At 46.2% G+C, this 18,757-nt stretch overlaps 1 protein-coding gene across 2 annotated transcripts in view; it reads right to left on the reverse strand.

Moving 5' to 3' along the window:
* Positions 1-18,526, reverse strand: part of MTNR1B (melatonin receptor 1B) — a 30,870-nt gene extending 12,344 nt beyond the window's left edge. Inside the window, exons 1-2 of one of the 2 annotated variants that reach the window (XM_035115722.2) lie at positions 18,469-18,526; positions 18,247-18,405 (exon numbers count right to left, since the gene is read on the reverse strand). In XM_035115722.2, coding sequence (XP_034971613.2) covers positions 18,247-18,405; positions 18,469-18,526 — 217 coding nt within the window. Of the gene's footprint in view, positions 1-18,246 lie in introns of both variants that reach the window. The other variant, XM_035115721.2, reaches the window with a different exon arrangement.
* Between the last annotated feature and the right edge of the window lie 231 nt (positions 18,527-18,757).

Below are 18,757 nucleotides of genomic sequence, written 5' to 3' on the forward strand. Positions count from 1 at the left end.
CGCACACAGGGCATATGACACAAACACCCAGCAGAATGATTAATAACTGCCAGAATAGCAGCAATCCCAGTCTGCCCTCTTAACGGGCACAGTCAAGTCCTGAAGATGAAGAATACCAACAGGCACGGCAAGCGATAATCCTTGCCCTGAGGAAAAGTTGTAGCTCTGTAGCTGAGCAACTGGAATCCTGTGTATAGCTCTGGTGGCCTCACCTCACAAAGGATATTGTAGGGTTGGGGAAATGTTCACTTAAACATTCAAGGGAGTGGAGCGATTCCCCTATAGCAGTGGTTTTCAACCAGTGTGCCATGGAACCCTGGGGTGCCTTGAAAGATGGTGAGGGGGGGTCACGGGCAACACCCCTCCTCTGATGCCCTCCCTTGGCAACCTTTGTCGAAGCAAATGTCTGTCGTTGAGAAGATTGCTGGAAGTCTTCCAGAGAGTTTGCTATGCCCCTTTGCTGGAGTGCAGGGGCGGAGGGAGAGACTTTGTGATTTAATCTTAAAATGGAACTTTTATGTGTGAGCACGTTAGATAGTAATTTTATTTGTATGCTTTGTAAGAAACGTGCACCCTCTTTATAAGTAATTTTAGTTACAATAAATACTGAAAAGTATTTCTTGGTTGGTCTTACTTGCCTTTGAATGAGTGAAGCTGAGTCCAGAGCCAGACCCTTCGGACGCTACTAGACATTTGGTTGCTAATTGGGTTATAAATTGTGAGCTAAACCGTGCAACCCAGATAAGGGGCAGAAGGAGTCTCCCTAAACCTTCTAAGGAATTGTACGACTGGGAGTGGTGGCAGCCTACTTGTAACTGTATTGCTAAGCTCTAAGACAGCCCCTGGCTTTATCTAAGTTCCCGCCGGGGTAGAAGGGGCTTCAAAGGATCGCTACATCACCATGTGATGAAGCTGGGGAGTCGCCCCCCCCCTGTCTCTCTCTACTCCAGCCCCTTATCCAAGGTGCCGCTGGACTCGGCAGAGAGGACAGGGCGCACTTCCCCACACTTCTGTTTTAAACTTGCACAGGTCTCACGGTATGCTGCCACCACTGAACACCCCTTAGGGTCGTTCAGACAAAAGTTAGCCTGGAAGGGTGCGAGCAGTTTAGGACCAGATTCAGCTTAGCAGCCTAAAGGAACAAAACCCAAGACACAACGTCCTTTAACTATTTATTCAAAAGTAAGGTTAAACAAGAATGGTTATGCAGTTCTCAACAAAAAGGTTACAATTAAAACAACAAAGATACAAACTTTTGCCCTCTTGCACCTCTGCCCCCCCCCAAAGGCTTGCGCAGCTGTTTATTGCAGCAGCCCTGGTTGTAAGTTCTGCAGGCAAATGGTGCCTCTGGGAGGCCCTTTTCTTTGGGGTGGGGGGGGATGGCAGCAGCTACTGCCTGGAGGACCCCCAAGGAGAAGGGAGAGGAGAGGAGGCTGAGGGGACACTCCACAAGGGAGGGTGTTTGAAAAAGGGTGAGAGGCTGCCTGCTCTGCAGGCAAGGGGTGACATAACAGGGCTCCTGAGCCCCACAGGGGTGCCGCAGGAAGAATGCAGTTGGTCAAGGGAGCCATGGACTCAAAAAGGTTGAAAACCCCTGTAAAGGGTGCAGAGTTTGGGGGATTTTTTTGGTTACAGGTAGGTAGCCGTGTAGGTCTGGGTCAAAGTAAAATAAAAAAATTCCTTCAGTAGCACCTTAAAGACCAACTAAGTTTTTATTTTGGTATGAGCTTTCGTGTGCATGCACACTTCTTCAGATACAGTGAAATAGAAGTTTAGACGGGGATTTTTTTGGTTTAGCTAACAGGAGAGTAAGAGGGGAGAAAGTGGACAGATATTTTTTTTTCCTCCAGGTGTGGCATGCCCCAGCGGTCCCAACTTGAATAAAATATTGGAAGGGGGGCACAAGCATTGAATGGCAATGCCCATCAATTTGGGGGAGCAGCCCCCTCAAGTATTTTATTGGGGGGGGGGTTGAAGGGAACTCGACCCCAAGGAGTTGGCTCCTATGCTATTCCCCTGAGCTGGCTCCTGACTTGCTGGATGAGGCTATGACAACCAGCCCGCAGTCAACAAGAGCTCTTGGAAAGTTGAGCCCTTTCTGTACCTAATAACTACAAAAGGCAGGCACATTACCCAGCATGTGCTTGAGGAGTCAAGTGCTGCTAAGAGCCGCTGCTAGTCTTGACCATCTGCTCTTTTGGGGAAAGGGGCCTTAAAAGCCATCGTCTGCTGGTATGCCTCATCTTTATAACAATGCACTGCAGGCTGGTAAGGTGAGTAAAAAGTACGGGTGCGATGGAAAACTGATTCAAGCAACCTCTCTCCTAAAGCTTTGGCTGGAAAGTCTAGCAAATTCATGGAACAATAACCTCAAGATCCCAGGCTCAAACATGCTTGCAAAGAAAACCCTTGTCTGCCTCTCCACGAGAGACAACATGATCCCAGGATTTAAGATTTGAGTCGAGAGACAACATGATCCCAGGATTTAAGATTGGATTCGAACCAGACAAATATCTTTGCATTACGTCGCTCTGCCCAAGCAGAATGCAAGGGACAAAATGTATGTGACTGAGCTGCAAAATAGTCTGGCCGTAATGATGAATGGGGCAGAGCACAGCTTAAGGAGGCAACAGAGAGTGACATTGATTACTTATTTATAAGATGTAATGGAGGTGCTGTTTGTAGGGTGGAAAAAGAAGCCAGATGGAAGAACGGTTTAGCAGCAAGTGAAGGATCAACTGGACTCTAAATAAGAAACGATGCGAGGAAATGATAATGATCGTATGTTTGGAACTGGCGTGGGAAACCTGATTTTAAGAGATTGTGTTAAATTAATTTAATTTGGTTTGATTTCTAATAATTTGAAAAAATAATAAAAATAATTTGAGAGTGACATTAGTGCCTGCAGAACCAGTGTGGAATTGCAGATAGGCTCTTCAGTTACAAAGTTCACTGAGTGACTTCAGTCTAGCATACACTTCCTCCCCTAGTCTAGCATACATTGCGCAGTTGACGAAAGGTTGAATGCAGGGGATCAAATCCCCTGCAACCTGAGCAGAAAGAGTAAAAGGCAAACATTAAAAAATAAATTAGAAAATTTAGGCAGCAGGCAGGGAACAGCTATTTCAGCACCAAAGCTATTGCAAGGAAACATCCAAGGAAAAGCCCCACCCATTGTGAGTATCAGAGTCACACACATTCTTGACCACTAGCAGGTGGTTCTTCTGTCGGCTGCATTCTCCCTAGGTTTGCAGTCAAGATTACAAAGCACCACTAGTTAATCGCAATGTTTCGTTAATGATATTTCAAAAAGTGAAAATCCAGACACAAAAGTTGTTGAGATTTCTTTTTGGCCATGCTGTTGCGTGCCCCCCCCCAAAAAAATCTAGTGTTGTTGAGCTTCTTTTGCAAAATAATAATTTTTTTAAAAGGTTTTAAGCTAAGGAAATTTGCCAAAGCTAGATTTCAAACATGGGTTGCCATACATCTGGATTTTCCTTGATGTTTCAGCAATTTCCGCCTGGACACTGTTTCCGACTGCCATATTCCAGCTATGTCTGGGAAGGTTAATGATGGCTCAGCCATGGTGATTTCCTGGTACAAAGAACACCCCAAATAGCCCGTACTCCTGAAAGGATGAAGCACTACCTCTCAGCAGCCCACTCTCAATTTTGGCCACTTGCAGCTTCAAACGCTGAGCAAAAAATAAATACACAAATTTAAAATCTCTTAATTATGTATTGAGCCAGATAATCTGGAGGCTACTTAATCCTCTTTTGTAGCTCTTAGGCAAAACCTGTTAGAAAGGAGATATAGCGGTTTTTGTAAAATATTTGCCTTTAAAGGTTAGCCACAGTGTTTTGGAAATGTGTCTCTGAAGGATTGCATAGGCTGATCTTTGGAACGGCTTTGCTTTATTTGTTAGCATCCAGTTCACATTTGCATCTTACTCTTGCCTTCCCACTCTCACAGAGTTTGGACTCTTATACCTTACTATTGGCTTTTCAAACTCACTCAGAATGGGTGATCACAATTGTGCACAGTCCCAAAACGGAGATTTTTTATTTTTATAAATAAGAAATAAGAAATATCCCCAAGTCTATACTGGTGCAATACTAGGTTGGGGCAATACTTTTATCAGGCCAGCCAAAAATGTCATAAAATAATGTTCTTTAGAACTCTTCGCCAGTCTAATCGGGGTCACCAATGAAAGCAGGACTTGAAGAAGGAAGCAAGAATTTCTAGCATGCAAACTTTATAACTTATGAATAAAAAACATTTGCATACCAGGAATTTGCGGGGCCTTAGTAAGAAAATCGTTTTAAATGGAAGCATCATATAACCTAAAAAGAGAGCGAGAGAGAGAGACCCTCCCCCACAAAATAAAATAGATCCTTGCAAGTACAGGCAGTGCATGCTTCATTCATACTTGAACAGCACTCCCCATCCCAATGACCAACACTTTCCCTTTTATCCACCCACACATTAAGGCGAAGAAACCTTGAAGATTGTCACTGATCCCTAGTGAATTGCATCCAGCCTGCTCAACAGAATTAGGATTGCAGCCAACCCCTCTTTGTGTAGCAACCAAGGATAAAATATATTCTGGCAGCTGTCCAGAGAAAGTTATGCACAGTTAAAGCTCACGGAAATGGATTCCAATAGGATGAAGGCGCGCCCTCTGGAATGCAGCCAGGAGGCGTGCAACAAAACTTAAATGTGTTATTCATACAGCTGCATTTCCATTGTATGTGGTGCTGAAACTCCCCGCTTCGAAATCTTGCTACAGCCCAACTGGGAAAAGGAAGAAGCAGACGAAAGAAGACAACATGGGCTTAAACTGGCTTAATATTATTCTAGTGTGGCCACTTGCACATCCCCAGAAAATAGGAAATACATTGCTGAAAAACGAGGACACAGATTTGCGTAAAATTTGCTTGTGCTAATTTATATGGAGAGCTGCAGAATGTTGACATCTCAGCCAGGAAACAGTTGGTGGTCCCCAGAAACTGGTATCATGAAGACATAGTCATCATGGCTGATAGCCAAGAGAATAGCTTCATCTTCCATGAAATATAACATCAAACATAACAGGCCAGTCTAAGAACTCAGTCCCCTGACGGCCAAAGGAAGAAAAGGCTTTTTCTGCAGTGTTTTATGAATTGCTCACTCGAAGCATCATCGTTGCAGCCAGGAAGAAGTTTTGGGAGCAATTTTTATCATCAGTTCCACACCCCCATCTCCAAAAAGAGATAAAGATTGGACAACCTGTGCTTGTTTCTCTGAGCCTTTGAGTGAAGTTTTATTTCAGCTCTATCTTGGGCAAAATTATTTCTCCTTCAGAATTAGACACAATGAAAGCGCCACTTTCTCCCCGAGCCCCAACTATTTCAAAAGATCAGACATTACTCCGCGTCTTACAAAAGAGGTTAGATACATTTATGTAACCGACAGAGTGCTGCTGATTCACAGCAATTATTGTATGCAATGGCAGGAAAAGCTTTCAGATGTTTAAATGCAACCCTCTTTCCTTCTACTCCATAGGCAGATTTGCAACTATAGCACAAGTTAAACAAACAAACAAACAAACAAACACAGAACATATGAAGAACTCTGCTGGATTGGACCCAAATAACCGAGCCAAAAAGATAGGTGAGTTACAGGCGGTCTATGCTCCTCTGGTGACAGTTAATAAAAGTAAATAAATATAAACTATTCAACATAGAAAGTATCTTCTTCTCATTTTTGTTTCTCCATGCCTCACACTATAGTGCTGTGTATCAAACCCAAGTACCATACCCTATCATACCATTTGCAGCCATGTGCATCTTTACAATGTAACCCTAGTTCCATGCCATGCGCACTGTCATAAGGAGGTGATTTATCAGATTCTTACAAGGGAGAAAAGGAGGAGAGGAAAGCTAAGCTTGGTAACAACAACAACAGCAGCAGCAGCAGCAGCAGCAGCAGCAGCAGCAGCAGCAATTTTTTAATTATTCATACACCATCCATTGGACTGGGTTTCCCCAGCCGCTCGGGGCGGCTCCCAACAGAGGACTAAAAACAGAATAAAACTTCAAACATTAAAAGCTTCCCTAAACAGGGCTGCCTTCAGATGTCTTCTAAAAGTCAGATAGCTCTTTATTTCCTTGACATCTGATGGGAGGGTGTTCCACAGGGCGGGCACCACTACTGAGAAGGTCCTCTGCCTGGTTCTTGCTAAAATTTCTGTGCTTGTGGACATTCCCACTGCTTTTAATATTGTATTTATGAATTGTTGTAAGCCACCCTGGGACTTCATAATGATTGATTATTGTCCCCCCCCTATGTTTTTAGTTTCTATTTTAGCTGTAAGCTGCTTGGTTCTCCATCAAGGAGAAAAGGAGGGAAAATGAATGAATGAATGAATGGGTTCGAAATCCAAATAACAACAAAGAACACATCAAAAAACAGCAGAAGAAAATGATCAATACCAAATAAAAGCCAGGTCTGGGCAAATGAAAAGGTATTCTGTTGGCACCATGAAGACCTAAAGTTCAAAGCCAGGAGACTCTCTCTGGGGAAGTCATTGCACATACAACCCTCATCCATCTCCAGACACGTGGAGCAAATAAAATAAAGAGTAAACACTTGGGTGTTTACAGGGATAACTGCCAACCATTTTTACTCTGGCTGCATTAGATGGCAGATGGTTGAATCACTAGTCATCAGAAGAACACATTATTTTGTCCCAACAGCATGACTACACCAGTCCAATGTTGTGCAGGGCAAGAGACGGAGAGCCTAGTAAACGGTAGTTCAAAAACTCCCAAACAGTGTGTCACAAGAGAACTGTTAACAAGCGAAGAGAACACATTTAGGAGCGATTTCCATAAGCCAGAGTGTCCACTCCCCAAGGAGGTTCCTTGCTGCCTCTCTGCATGATCCGCAGTGCTCTTAGAATCATAGAACTGTAGAGTTGGGTGGGACCTCAAGGGTTACCAGCCAAACCTGGACCAGTCATCTGAAGGGATCTTTTGTGCCAACATCATTATGTATTTAGGGGAGATTTATACAGCCACAAGATACATAGGCATCAGGGATTGGGGATGCACAGCATGCTCAGGACCAACTGGTGCATGCCCATGACCTCCTCTTCCATGCTTTCCATGTATGAATAGTTAGGGCAGGCATCCCCAAACTGCGGCCCTCCAGATGTTTTGGCCTACAACTCCCATGATCCCTAGCTAACAGGACCAGTGGTCGGGGATGATGGGAATTGTAGTCCAAAACATCTGGAGGGCCGAAGTTTGGGGATGCCTGAGTTAGGGTAATTGGAGGCCTGTTCACACTGAGAAACTGAACCACTTGCACCCAGACAAGACTCCCATTGCTCCTCTCACAGGAATCACGGCCTCTTCAGTGGTGGCTCCCCTTTTGGGTAATGCTCTTCCCACGGTAAGGTAAAAAGGGAAAGGACCCCTGGACGGTTGAGTCCAGTCAAAGGCGACTATGGGGTGTGGCGCTCATCTCGCTTCTCAGGCCGAGGGATACGGCGTTTGTCCTCAGACAGCTTTCCGGGTCATGTGGCCAGCATGACTAAACCGCTTCTGGCACAACACGGAACACCATGACAGAAACCAGAGCGCACAGAAATGCTGTTGACCTTCTTGCTGCAGCGGTACCTATTTATCTACTTGCACAGGCATGCTTTCGAACTGCTAGGTTGGCAGGAGCTGGCACAGAGCAACGGGGGCTCACGCCGTTGCAGGGATTCAAACCGCCGACCTCCCGATCAGCAAGCCCAAGAGGCTCAGTGGTTTAGACCATAGCGCCACCTGCGTCCTTTTTTTCATCCCAAGGAAGCTCACCTGGCACCATCACCATTCCCCCGCCCCCCGTGCCAGTTCCAGGTTGGGTCTCAGTGCACTTGGGTCTCGGTGGTCCCCTCCTTCAGGAAAATGGTCTGGCTTTGCATCTAGCTGGTCCATCCCTTGCCCTGTTCCACTCCCACCTCCCGCAACGCCCCATATCAGGCTCTTACAAGTGCACCAGCAGTAGCATGTGCCTCACTCTGCTTGCAACAGGTGTTCTGGAAGCCTCTGCAGCCATGGCAGAGGGACATCTCTACAGCATCCTAACCCCTTTGAGCAATGCAGACAAGGGGTCAGGATTGTTCTCTAGGTCTAGAGCCAGCCCTGTGTTTTTAATCATCTGTGTGAACTGCCTTCTGCTGTGGGGTGGGGGATCTTGGTGTGGGGCTTGTTTTGAATGATGGTGCAAGCACACTGGAAATTAAATAAACACAATCCAGAATCTGGACTCCTTCCAAAAAACGATGCCTTTCTTTCCCGCCAGAGCCTGATGCCGTTACCAGGCAGGTTTTGTTGAGAAGTTACTCAGCTTCTGAAATTATCTTGAGTCGGATGCCTTTGCATGCTCTCTCTTCTAAATTGCTCTTTCAATTCCAACGAAAATCTACTTCTCTTTTACCTTCCAGCAACACTTATCCCTCGCCGTGCATCCTCTCCAACTTTCTTTGCTGTTTTCGAAACTGTCATACTCTGACTCATTTATTCCACAATACAAATAGGCTCTAATTTTGCTCTTCAGAAATAATTTTAAAATGTCTTTCTTTGAGAACCACCTGCACCCCCAGCCCCCAGCCCCCCTGCACCTCCTTCTCTGCTTCCATTTCCAAAATGGCTGAACTCGCTCTGCACACAATCTGGAGGAATTCTAAGTGCATAGCTGAGCTATTAATTCTTAGGCTGATTCATGGGAGTGCTTGATGATTCACCACCTGATGACTGGCAGCTGAGGCTAAGATCTACATACCCAGCAGAAAGAGTGTGTTTTATCGTATGTAGAATGAGTTGACAGGCTGGATTGTACCACTTCAGGGCACCTGAAAATAGAAAACCAGCAAATTGGAGAGAAACAGAAATAAAACGAGGATCGCAATCCCTGATGAGCTAGCTTTCTTCTTGCAGGGATCAGTTGTTTTGATATGGAAGAGTATTTGAAAGGCAATGCATTCATTTGAAGGGCAGAACTGCAACCATGGCAAGGAGGTGGTGAGGGCTGTGCCAAACCACTCCTTGAATTTCAGTTTTCACTTAAATAACTAGCTTTTTTATAATAATAAAAAATGTGGAGGTACAGCGGACAGCATGCAGAGAGTATTCTACTACACTGAACTCTAAGAGAGCAATCCTTGTCACAAAAAGCTGGCGTGAAGTTACACGGGATCCAAACTCTGTTCAACAGCAAGACTGCTGCTCCGCCTAAGCCTGGCAGAGGGAAAGCAAGCCTTTAAAACAGTGTTCAGTGCTGGGTTGCCAGGTCACATATCTAAGCTGATCCAGTCTAAGTCCCAGGGGTGCCAACTGGAATAAAATATTGGTGGAGAGCCAAGTTGGAAGAGACCACAAGGGCCATCCAGTCCAACCCCCTGCCAAGCAGGAAACACCACCAAAGCATTCCTGACAGATGGCTGTCAAGCCTCTGCTTAAAGACCTCCAAAGAAGGAAACTCCACCACACTCCTTGGTAGCAAATTCCACTGCCGAACAGCTCTTACTGTCAGGAAGTTCTTCCTAATGTTTACGTGGAATCTTCTTTCTTGTAGTTTGAATCCATTGCTCCGTGTCCGCTTCTCTGGAGCAGCAGAAAACAACCTTTCTCCCTCCTCTATATGACATCCTTTTATATATTTGAACATGGCTATCATATCACCCCTTAACCTTCTCTTCTCCAGGCTAAACATACCCAGTTCCCTAAGCCGTTCCTCATAAGGCATCGTTTCCAGGCCTTTGACCATTTTGGTTGCCCTCTTCTGGACACGTTCTTGAACTGTGGTGCCCAGAACTGGACACAGTATTCCAGGTGAGGTCTGACCAGAGCGGGATACAGTGGTACTATTACTTCCCTTGATCTAGATGCTATACTCCTATTGATGCAGCCCAGAATTGCATTGGCTTTTTTAGCTGCTGCATCACACTGCTGACTCATGTCAAGTTTGTGGTCTACCAAGACTCCTAGATCCTCCTAGATGATATGATATGATATGATATGATGATATGATATATGATAGGGCCTGCTAATATGGTACAGTCCACTCACCTCAGGACCAGAGTTCAAAATTAGCAGGGTACCAGGTGCATTTCACGTCTAAAGAGTCTCCATTTGTGAGCCCCTCAAAAAGTCTGGGTGCCATTTTTTGTGCCTGGCCAACACTCATGGATTACTGAAATGTATGTGCTTTGATGCCTCAAAGTGTAAGTTAAGGATAGACAATATGTTAAGGAGTTTAACAATAAAGAGCAGTGTTTTGAAAACTGCAGTATGGTACCAATATTTTTTATTGCAAACACCAAATTAAACACGTATCAACAATCTCTGTTAAAAATGTGATATTAACAGTGTGTCACTTATGTGAATTGTGTATTAGTTCATGCTTATCAAAATAATAAATAAAAAGAATGCCAACTAGACATTCTGCTTTGGCGCCAACAACCCAGGTCCCAGGAGCCATTTGGCTCCTAGCTTTTCTATCCCAGTTTCTAACACTGCTCAGGACTCTACTGCCTCATCCTGCTGTCACATGTAAACCAGGTCCCTCTTCCACTTTGCTATTTTAGCCTCGCTTCTGGGCTTAACATCTGCAGCAAAGCTAGACTCAGTCACAACTCACCTCCGAGTGTTCCCCATACATAAGAAAATGACATGTTTGTGTAGCCTAAAACAAAACAAAACAAAAGCAATTTGGATAAAATGACTCTGATTAAAAGAGAGATGGAATACATGGAGGTGAGCTGCCTACCTGCTCAGTCTGCTGCCCAGGTGAGAAGTACAGGTGGGCAGCTTCAAAGGCCCCTGCAGATGTCCCTCCTTGGTGGTCGTCATCTTTAAACCAGACTCAGACCAGACAGCCCTTTCAAAATGGAAGACCTTTCAACACAGGAATGGCTTCTGATAGCCTTCCAAGTTGAGCCAGGGTTCCCAAAGTGTTGGTCTGCAGGCCACCAGTGGTCCATGAGCTTTCATCTGGGTGGTCCACAGCAAGTCTGTGAAGAACGGCAGGAGCAGCATATATAAAAAGGGAGCGCTGCAGCTGCTGCGTCGTTCTAAGTACGCCAGTGGTCAGTCCACAAGGTGAGAAGGATGGACTGAGAGTGAGTGGGGTGGGGTGGAAAGGCCCTCGGAAGGCGTGGAGAGGATTCGGAGCCAGAAAGAGAGAGTGAGAATAAATGAAAATCGATAAAAGAAGCAATACAAATACAATTAAAAATCACAGAACACCCAGCACGTTTCATTACAGTTGCGACAACAGGCAGAATAATAATCAAACAGTTCACCAAGACCTTCAGCAATTTTCATGGAGGGGGCAAGTTTGGAAACCTGAAATAGAGGATTGTCTTTTGTAGAGCTAGAGCTCTCCCTGGGCCCCGGCCAGTTTTAAGTAGCAAATAGGGTGGCCACGTGTCCTGATTTGCAAAGAACAATCCTATATGAAGGGCTGTTATAGGGCAATACAGTACCCTGTTCAAATCTAACCAACCTTTTTAAGCAATTGCTTCTAGTCCCAAATGCATCTGATCTTAGAATCATAGGGTTGTACATTTGGAACGGACCACGAGGGCCATCTAGTCCAATGCAAGAATCTTTTTGCCCAGTGCGGGGCTCAAAGATTAACCGTCTCATGTTCTGCCAACTGCAACCAGCTCTGTCCAGTTAAAAACTCAGGGAAGCTGAGGGGGCCAGAAAGAGCACATTAAGCAACACATGCTTTAAGCCAGGAGCTGGGAAACCCAGGCCCAGAAATGCAGCCCTGCATGCCTTTCCACCTGACCCTTGAAACTCTCCCCAGGTCACACCCCTCACTGCTCTCCACGCCAAATACATCCTTGAGCTCTGACAATTCCTCCTGCTTCCCCAGCTGGAAGATGCAGGGAGTGGGGGAGGGGAGTGTGTGTGCAAACCAGCCTACTGCGCAGGTGTGAAATTTACATAAATTGCCCCACCTACTTTTGCCCTTGGGCCCACCCACCCCTGGCATGTGGTCCTCAGAAGGTCATCCAGAATGGGATGGAAGGCTCATCCTTGCTATATATACACTTTGAAGTCCAGTAAAGCCTCTCTTCCTTCCTGAGGAGAGGAGATGTGAGCGGGAGCTGGCTCCCGCATCGGCAAGGGGGCGTTACGGCCCCTTGCCTTACCTGTCCCTGCTGCCGCGCCACGCCTCTCACAAACAGCCAATAGGGCTGGCTTGGGGGCGGGGTTTAGCTGCTCTTAAGCAGCCGAGGCAGCCCTGAGCCCCATTGTGTGCCGGATTTGCTTCGGATCTCCCGCCCGCCCTCCCTTTAGGTCATTCCTATGGTCATGACCTTGCTATGGACTTCGGTCGGTTGCCTTGGTTGCCCAAGGGGCCTGGTAGGAGTTTTTATCCATTTGGCAATTTGGCTCAAGCCTCTTGGTTTTCCGCCTACCTCGTAGCAAATCATCACAACTTTCATGGTATTGGCGGTTAGGCATTGGAATATTTGTGGTGCATCGGAGGGCAAGGTTCGGGCCATCGCCTACGCCTCCATCTTTGGGGTATTCTGTTAAAGGAATCTGGCCATCATGAATCCTGTCCGATGTGGCATCAGGGGGAAACTTTCAGTTGTATTTGCATCAACAGGCTCCACCTTCTGGTTGTTAACCCTTGAATGACTCCCCGCCGAGCGGGGTGGAGTCATGTATAGCTTGTTTGATCCAATGCCTAAGCCAATACCACTCACATGCTGTAACCAATAAAGTTGTGGCCTTTTTACACCCATTAACCTAAATACATTGTGTCCTTGTGTCTTTATTTCCTCAAGCAGGTGGCAGGTCCTTGACTCACAAAAGGAAATTACATGAAAACGGCAAAAAGAACATCATCATTATGGCATGGGGAAATAGCTCATAAGCTACTCAAGCTCTGTTTCATCACCATCTCCTCCTGCTTCAAACATCCCTATGTTACTAGGCAATTGGTGACTAAACAGTCACACGGTTGTTTCCAGACACAAAATTGCTTTTAGATTAAAGCAGTTTGTAACACTGGCACTTTCTCCACTCAGCTTGTATGGCATACACTTTCCCTGCCCTCTTAACTGTCTCCAGTCCAGCATTTTCCAAAGGCCAGCAGAGGCTGTATTTATAATTTCTATCTGTATACCCAATAAATAATTTTAAATTATTGTTATGAGGTCATTTCAATCTGCTGGTATTTGCTTAATAAAGATATTATCCTGATTCCACTATTTTGTCTAGGTATGTCATGAATTTCCCCCATTCTTTCACATACGCCTCGCTACCTTGCTGTCTTATTATCGATGTTAATTTTGCAGTTCGAATCCCTGCAATGGGGTGAGCTCCCGTTGCTCGGTCCCAGCTCCTGCAGAAAAACGCCGGCTCCCTTGGCCTGTAAAGCGAGATGAGCGCCGCAACCCCAGAGTTGTTCACGACTGGACCTAATGGTCAGGGGTCCCTTTACCTTTACACACTTACACACACACACACAAACATGCAGCTTACTTTCTCATTTAGAGAGCTCTAGCAGTGTTGGCAGTTTCCAATACCAATATCTGTGCTGCAGCTAACCGAAACAAGAAGCTGCTTGTTTCAAAGTGTGCTTGATAGACAGATCTGCCTGTGTGATGTGGTGAAAGGCTAGTGATGGGCAGTCTACTTTGTACTAAATGAGCATTTGGTATATACCACATTATGCCAGAAGGCTTACAACCTGGCACATTTGTATTCTGCTTTGCCTCCAAAGGAGCTCAATGGAACATGCACCGAGTTACCCCGCCATTATCCTCCCAATAAATCTGGCTCTAGTGAGAGATAGTAAGTGATTGTGAGCAGACGCGTAGGAAAATCCCCCTCCCATAAACACAGCCCCCACTGGCAATACCACATATGAGGCATTAAGGGATGGGGTCACAACAGGCCATTACTGCCACCAAGTGAGCTTCTTGATGTGCTACTGCTGCACAACCTCTCACAATCTTTTGAAAAATGTGCCAGTCCAAATTATTAAAGATGCCCCCCCCATTTTGCCCCCAACAGGGTGGTGAATTGGTGGTGGATATTGTCAGTTCATTGATAGTAACTTCAGCATGGCTGGTTATTTACAGAAAACAACAGTAGTTTTCTGCCGGCAAATAATAATAATAATAATAATAATAATAATAATAATAATAATAATATTTATACCCAACCCATCTGGATGGGTTTCCCCAGCCACTCTGGGCAGCTTACAACAGAAAAATGAAATAAAATAATCTATTAAACATTAAAAGCCTCTCTAAACAGGGCTGCCTTCAGACGTCTTCTAAAAATCTGGTAGCTGTTTTTTTTCTTTGACATCTGATGGGAGGGCGTTCCACCACCACTGAGAAGGCCCTCTGCCTGGTTCCTTGCAACTTGGCTTCTCGCAACGAGGGAACCGCCAGAAGGCCCTCGGTACTGGACCTCAGTGTCCGGGCAGAGCGATGGGGGTGGAGACAGTCCTTCAGGTCTAAAATTCAATCTAAAATTCTATGTGGGGGGGGGGAAACAGAGGAAGATGGATTCAAGGTAAATTGGAGGAGAATATGTGTTTATTTCAATGATGGAGGACACTGGTTTCCTGTGCATTCATAATAATAATAATAATAATTTATTATTTATACCCCGCCCATCTGGCCGGGTCTCCCCACCCACTCTGGGCGGCTTCCAACAGAAAAATAAAACACAATAAATCTATTAAACATTAAAAGCCTCCCTGAACAGGGCTGCATTCAAATATATATATTGTCTCAATCCTCTTGAAGGCAAGGATGGGACCATGGTCAGTCCTGATCTGTTGCTGGACTTGACTCCCATCAGCCCCAATCCGTAGACCAGATGGTCAGAGATGAGTTATTGTTAAGCAATGTGTAGATGGACAAAGGTTACTCCCATTTTTGGCTGCAAGATAAGCCAGTTCTGTTAGGGACCAAGTTATAGACTTCACATTACATTTCAGTTCAATGGTTCAAATGCCAAGATCCTGTCCCCACCTTCATGTGCTTTAGGTACACTCTCTTCATGGGAAATATTTTGCACAAGAAGTGGATGGATGCCCCCACCCACTGCCTCCCATTGCCATCCCTTAACACCACCCAATATCCTTCATTTCAAAACAAATCTTACAGGTACCCAGTTTAGTTCAAGCTAGCAAAATTTGCTGAACTGGAGGGTCCACACCACTTCAAAGAGAGCGACTTCTCCCCAAGACTTCGTTATTCACTTGGCAGTGTTAAAGATATGGCACACTATTTCTAGAGAAAGAGATTCTTCTGGGACTCTGATCTCCCTCAAAATGCCATCCTCTTAAGACTTCAGTTCTAGTCCCTGATACGTGGAGGCACATTATACAGTTATTCACCACTGTGTGAGCAACGAGCACTCAGCAGATGCTCTCATCTACCCTACATCTATATAGCTATAATAACAAATAAGCAAAAGCTAACTTGTCACTAGCCCTGGCATCTTCTTCCAATGCCTGGAACCAACCCCATAATATATGATGAAAGAGAAGATGAGAGTGTCCCAGAGCATTTGCCGAGTATCTGTTGCCCACCCAATGTTTTTATCCCATCCTTCTTCCAATGAGCTCAGAAAAGTGCACACAATCCGCATGCCCCCTCCATTTTTGTGACACTTTGAGGGAGGTTTGGCTTAGGGATGTGCTCTGACCCACTGTTACTTAATAAACTCCATAAGAGAATGCAGATTTGAACCCAGATTCACACAGACTAAGTCCAACACTCCACCCACTCTACCACACTGCTGTCATCTCTCTCTTACTACCCATCAACAGAGCAAGCATCTCCCCGCCCCCCGCCCCCGAATCCTACAGACAAGAGAGAGTCTTTGGACCCCTTACAGCCTAGCAGATACATTGCAGCAAGAGCAAAGCCCTGACAATATGTTAAATCTGTTGGTCATGTGGCATCCCAGAGATTCCTTCTGTGTTTGCTGAAATAGACTAACCACAGAATCTTAGGACCGCAGAGCTGGAAGGGACCATAGAGGCCATTTAGGCAAACCCCTTGTTCAATCTGCAATGGAGGATCAAATGAAATCATTGACAGATGGCCAGCCAGCCTCTGCTCAAATAACTCCAGAAAAAGAGAGTTTACCACCTCCCGAGGTAGACTGTTCCATAGCCAAATGGCTCTTATCATTAGGACGTTTCACCTAATGTTTAATTCAAACCTGCTTCCTTACATTGTTTCTAGTCCAGCCCTCCGGACCAATGAGAGAACAATTCAACTCCATCATCTTCCGAGTGGCAGCCTTGTAGATATTTGAAGAGAACTCCTCTCTGGGATTTATTGACACCAACAGAGTAAAAGTGAAGCTATTTCGTCTCTTTTAAGGATGAAATGGACACTCCCACCACCTAGCATCTATCTAACCCACTTTTACAAAGCTCTCCTAAAGGGGGGGGGGAAATCCCCACCTTCAGCTCTTTCACCCTCCCCATTCAATATGGGTGAGGTCACTAGTGCTGGAGCTGCCCAGTCCGTCTACCACACAGTGCTGAAAAGCTCACAGATTTCCATTCATTCCGACAGCCTGCAGTTAAGAAGAACTCCCCACAGGGGGAAGAGTTTAGCAAACACTGCTGGAAATGAATTGCTGTCAGGTTCCCACGGGATCTAAGTGCTAAACTACGGAGAGCTCCCCTGCTTTAATCCCACCATTCATAAAAAAGGCCAAGGCTATTGAAAAATACAAGACAAAACTGGCAACCACTGGGCACAATCCAGCCCAGCCTAAGCATGTTTAAGATCCACTGCGTTTAATGGGAGAGTTCAACATTGTGTTTAACTCTGTCCTCCTGAAGCCAACAGGATTTCAAAGTAGCTTAACTCTGTTTGCCTTTTGGAGATGGTAGGTGAGCACGGTGTGAACTTGACAACCAGATATATGAGCTTGGCTGCTATGTGCCATTGAGAGCAATGGGGCTTACTTCCTGGTAAACAGTTTTAGGATTACTTCCGGAGACTGCAACAAGGATGGAATGATAGCTCACACAAAAGGAAATAAAACTGTTTATAGCCAGTAGAACTTATTTCCAAGTAGATCTGGTAAGAATTGTGTGACAGCAACCCACTCCTCCAGGCTCTTTCTCCCCCCACCCCCTCCGTGTGTGAACTCTAGAGCATGTATTCATCTTCAGGCAGGTATATTGGAAGGGACTGCAACTGTCTCTTTATACACAGGGCTGAACATGTCCAACACAGCTTGACTATGTGCAAACTGGGACCAAGGATGGAGAGAGGAGGGTCCCTCAGTTCAATACGTTGCGTAGGTGTAAAGTTCAACAGAGGGTCTCTAATAGTGTTGAGGTTAGTATCACAGCAATGCTGGACGCAGCATCATAGCATGCAGTTGTGGCACAATAGTTCAGTCAAGTTCATTGCAAAGTTGTAAAATCACACTGTGTGCCCTGTAGCTTTTAGGGCTGACTAAGTACAACATGGAACGAAGCTGGACTGTTTGCAAGTTAAGGTCGAATGACAGAGGATGGCTCTATCAATAGTTATTCGCTATGGTACTTAAATGGAGACTCTATGTTCATTGAGAGTTTACCAGACATTGCCAGGGACAATGCCAGGGAGCAAGAACAGGGGGGGGGGGGTCCTACAGCCTTCAAGCTTTGCTAGTGAGCTTCCTATAGGCATCTAGTTGGCCACTCTTGGAAAAAGGATTCTGGACTAACTAGACCTTTTGGTCTGATCCAGCAGGGCTTAACTTACGAACCAGGGATAGAGGCTTGTGTGACTTGGAGGGAGGCTTGAATCTTGGGACTTCAGTAAGTAAAAACGGGGAGCACAGTGGCCTCTGGTATTCCTTTAGTAGTTTGGGACGGTATTAGGATGAGATCCGAGGTGGAGATTCAGGTTCTATTTGGTCGGCTAGCAGTAGGCAATGTATCTTAAATAAACAAACAAGCAAACTTTTGGCACGCTCCGGTGGTTTTGCATACTTTCTCCCTCTGTCTTCCAGAAGAGAAGAAGAGATCGATCCCTGGAGGTAAATCGCCACCCGCACAACTGCTCTCTCAGTCTGTAAAATGCAGCCACGAGCAAGGGCTGCCCTCCCCCCAGAACCCCGCACCCCAAAAATAAGGCTGCACAACGCCATGCGCAATCCCTCTCCCTGTCCCATCGCCGCTGGAACGCGCGCGTCCTCCTGTTACCTGAATTCCTGAGCTTGCGGTTCTTGAACACCGAGATAATGACCAGCAGGCTGCCCGCGATATCCACCACGGTGGTGAAGATCAGCACGCTGGACAGCGCCGCGACTACCCAGCCCGGCCTGGGGTCTGCTGCCCCAGCCGCCGCTCCCGCTGCTACTTCTCCTCCGGCCGCCTCCGCTTCTGCATCTGCCGCCGCCTCGGCCTCCCCTCGCTGGGAGAAGCCGAAGCCCCCTCGGCCGCCCAGCCCGCAGCAGTTCCTTAAGGAGCCATTCTCCAGCATCGCGGACCCCTGCGCCCCCAGCCCGGCCCTCGCTGCGCTCCCTCTGCTAGCATCGGAAAGAGGCGCCTCCGAGACTTTCCCTCCTCTCCTTGCCCCGTCCCAGGTGCGCTGCCTCCGGTGACTGCCCGGCTCCCGCGAGCGCGAAGGGTTTTAATAGACGGCTTCCCACTCGCCATGCTCCGCCCCTCGCACTTGGCTCTTCTGTTAAAAAAAGGGGGAGGCGGGGCTCCA

The sequence above is a fragment of the Zootoca vivipara genome, chromosome 4 (assembly GCF_963506605.1).
Source record: "Zootoca vivipara chromosome 4, rZooViv1.1, whole genome shotgun sequence".
NCBI classification, from domain to species: domain Eukaryota; kingdom Metazoa; phylum Chordata; class Lepidosauria; order Squamata; family Lacertidae; genus Zootoca; species Zootoca vivipara.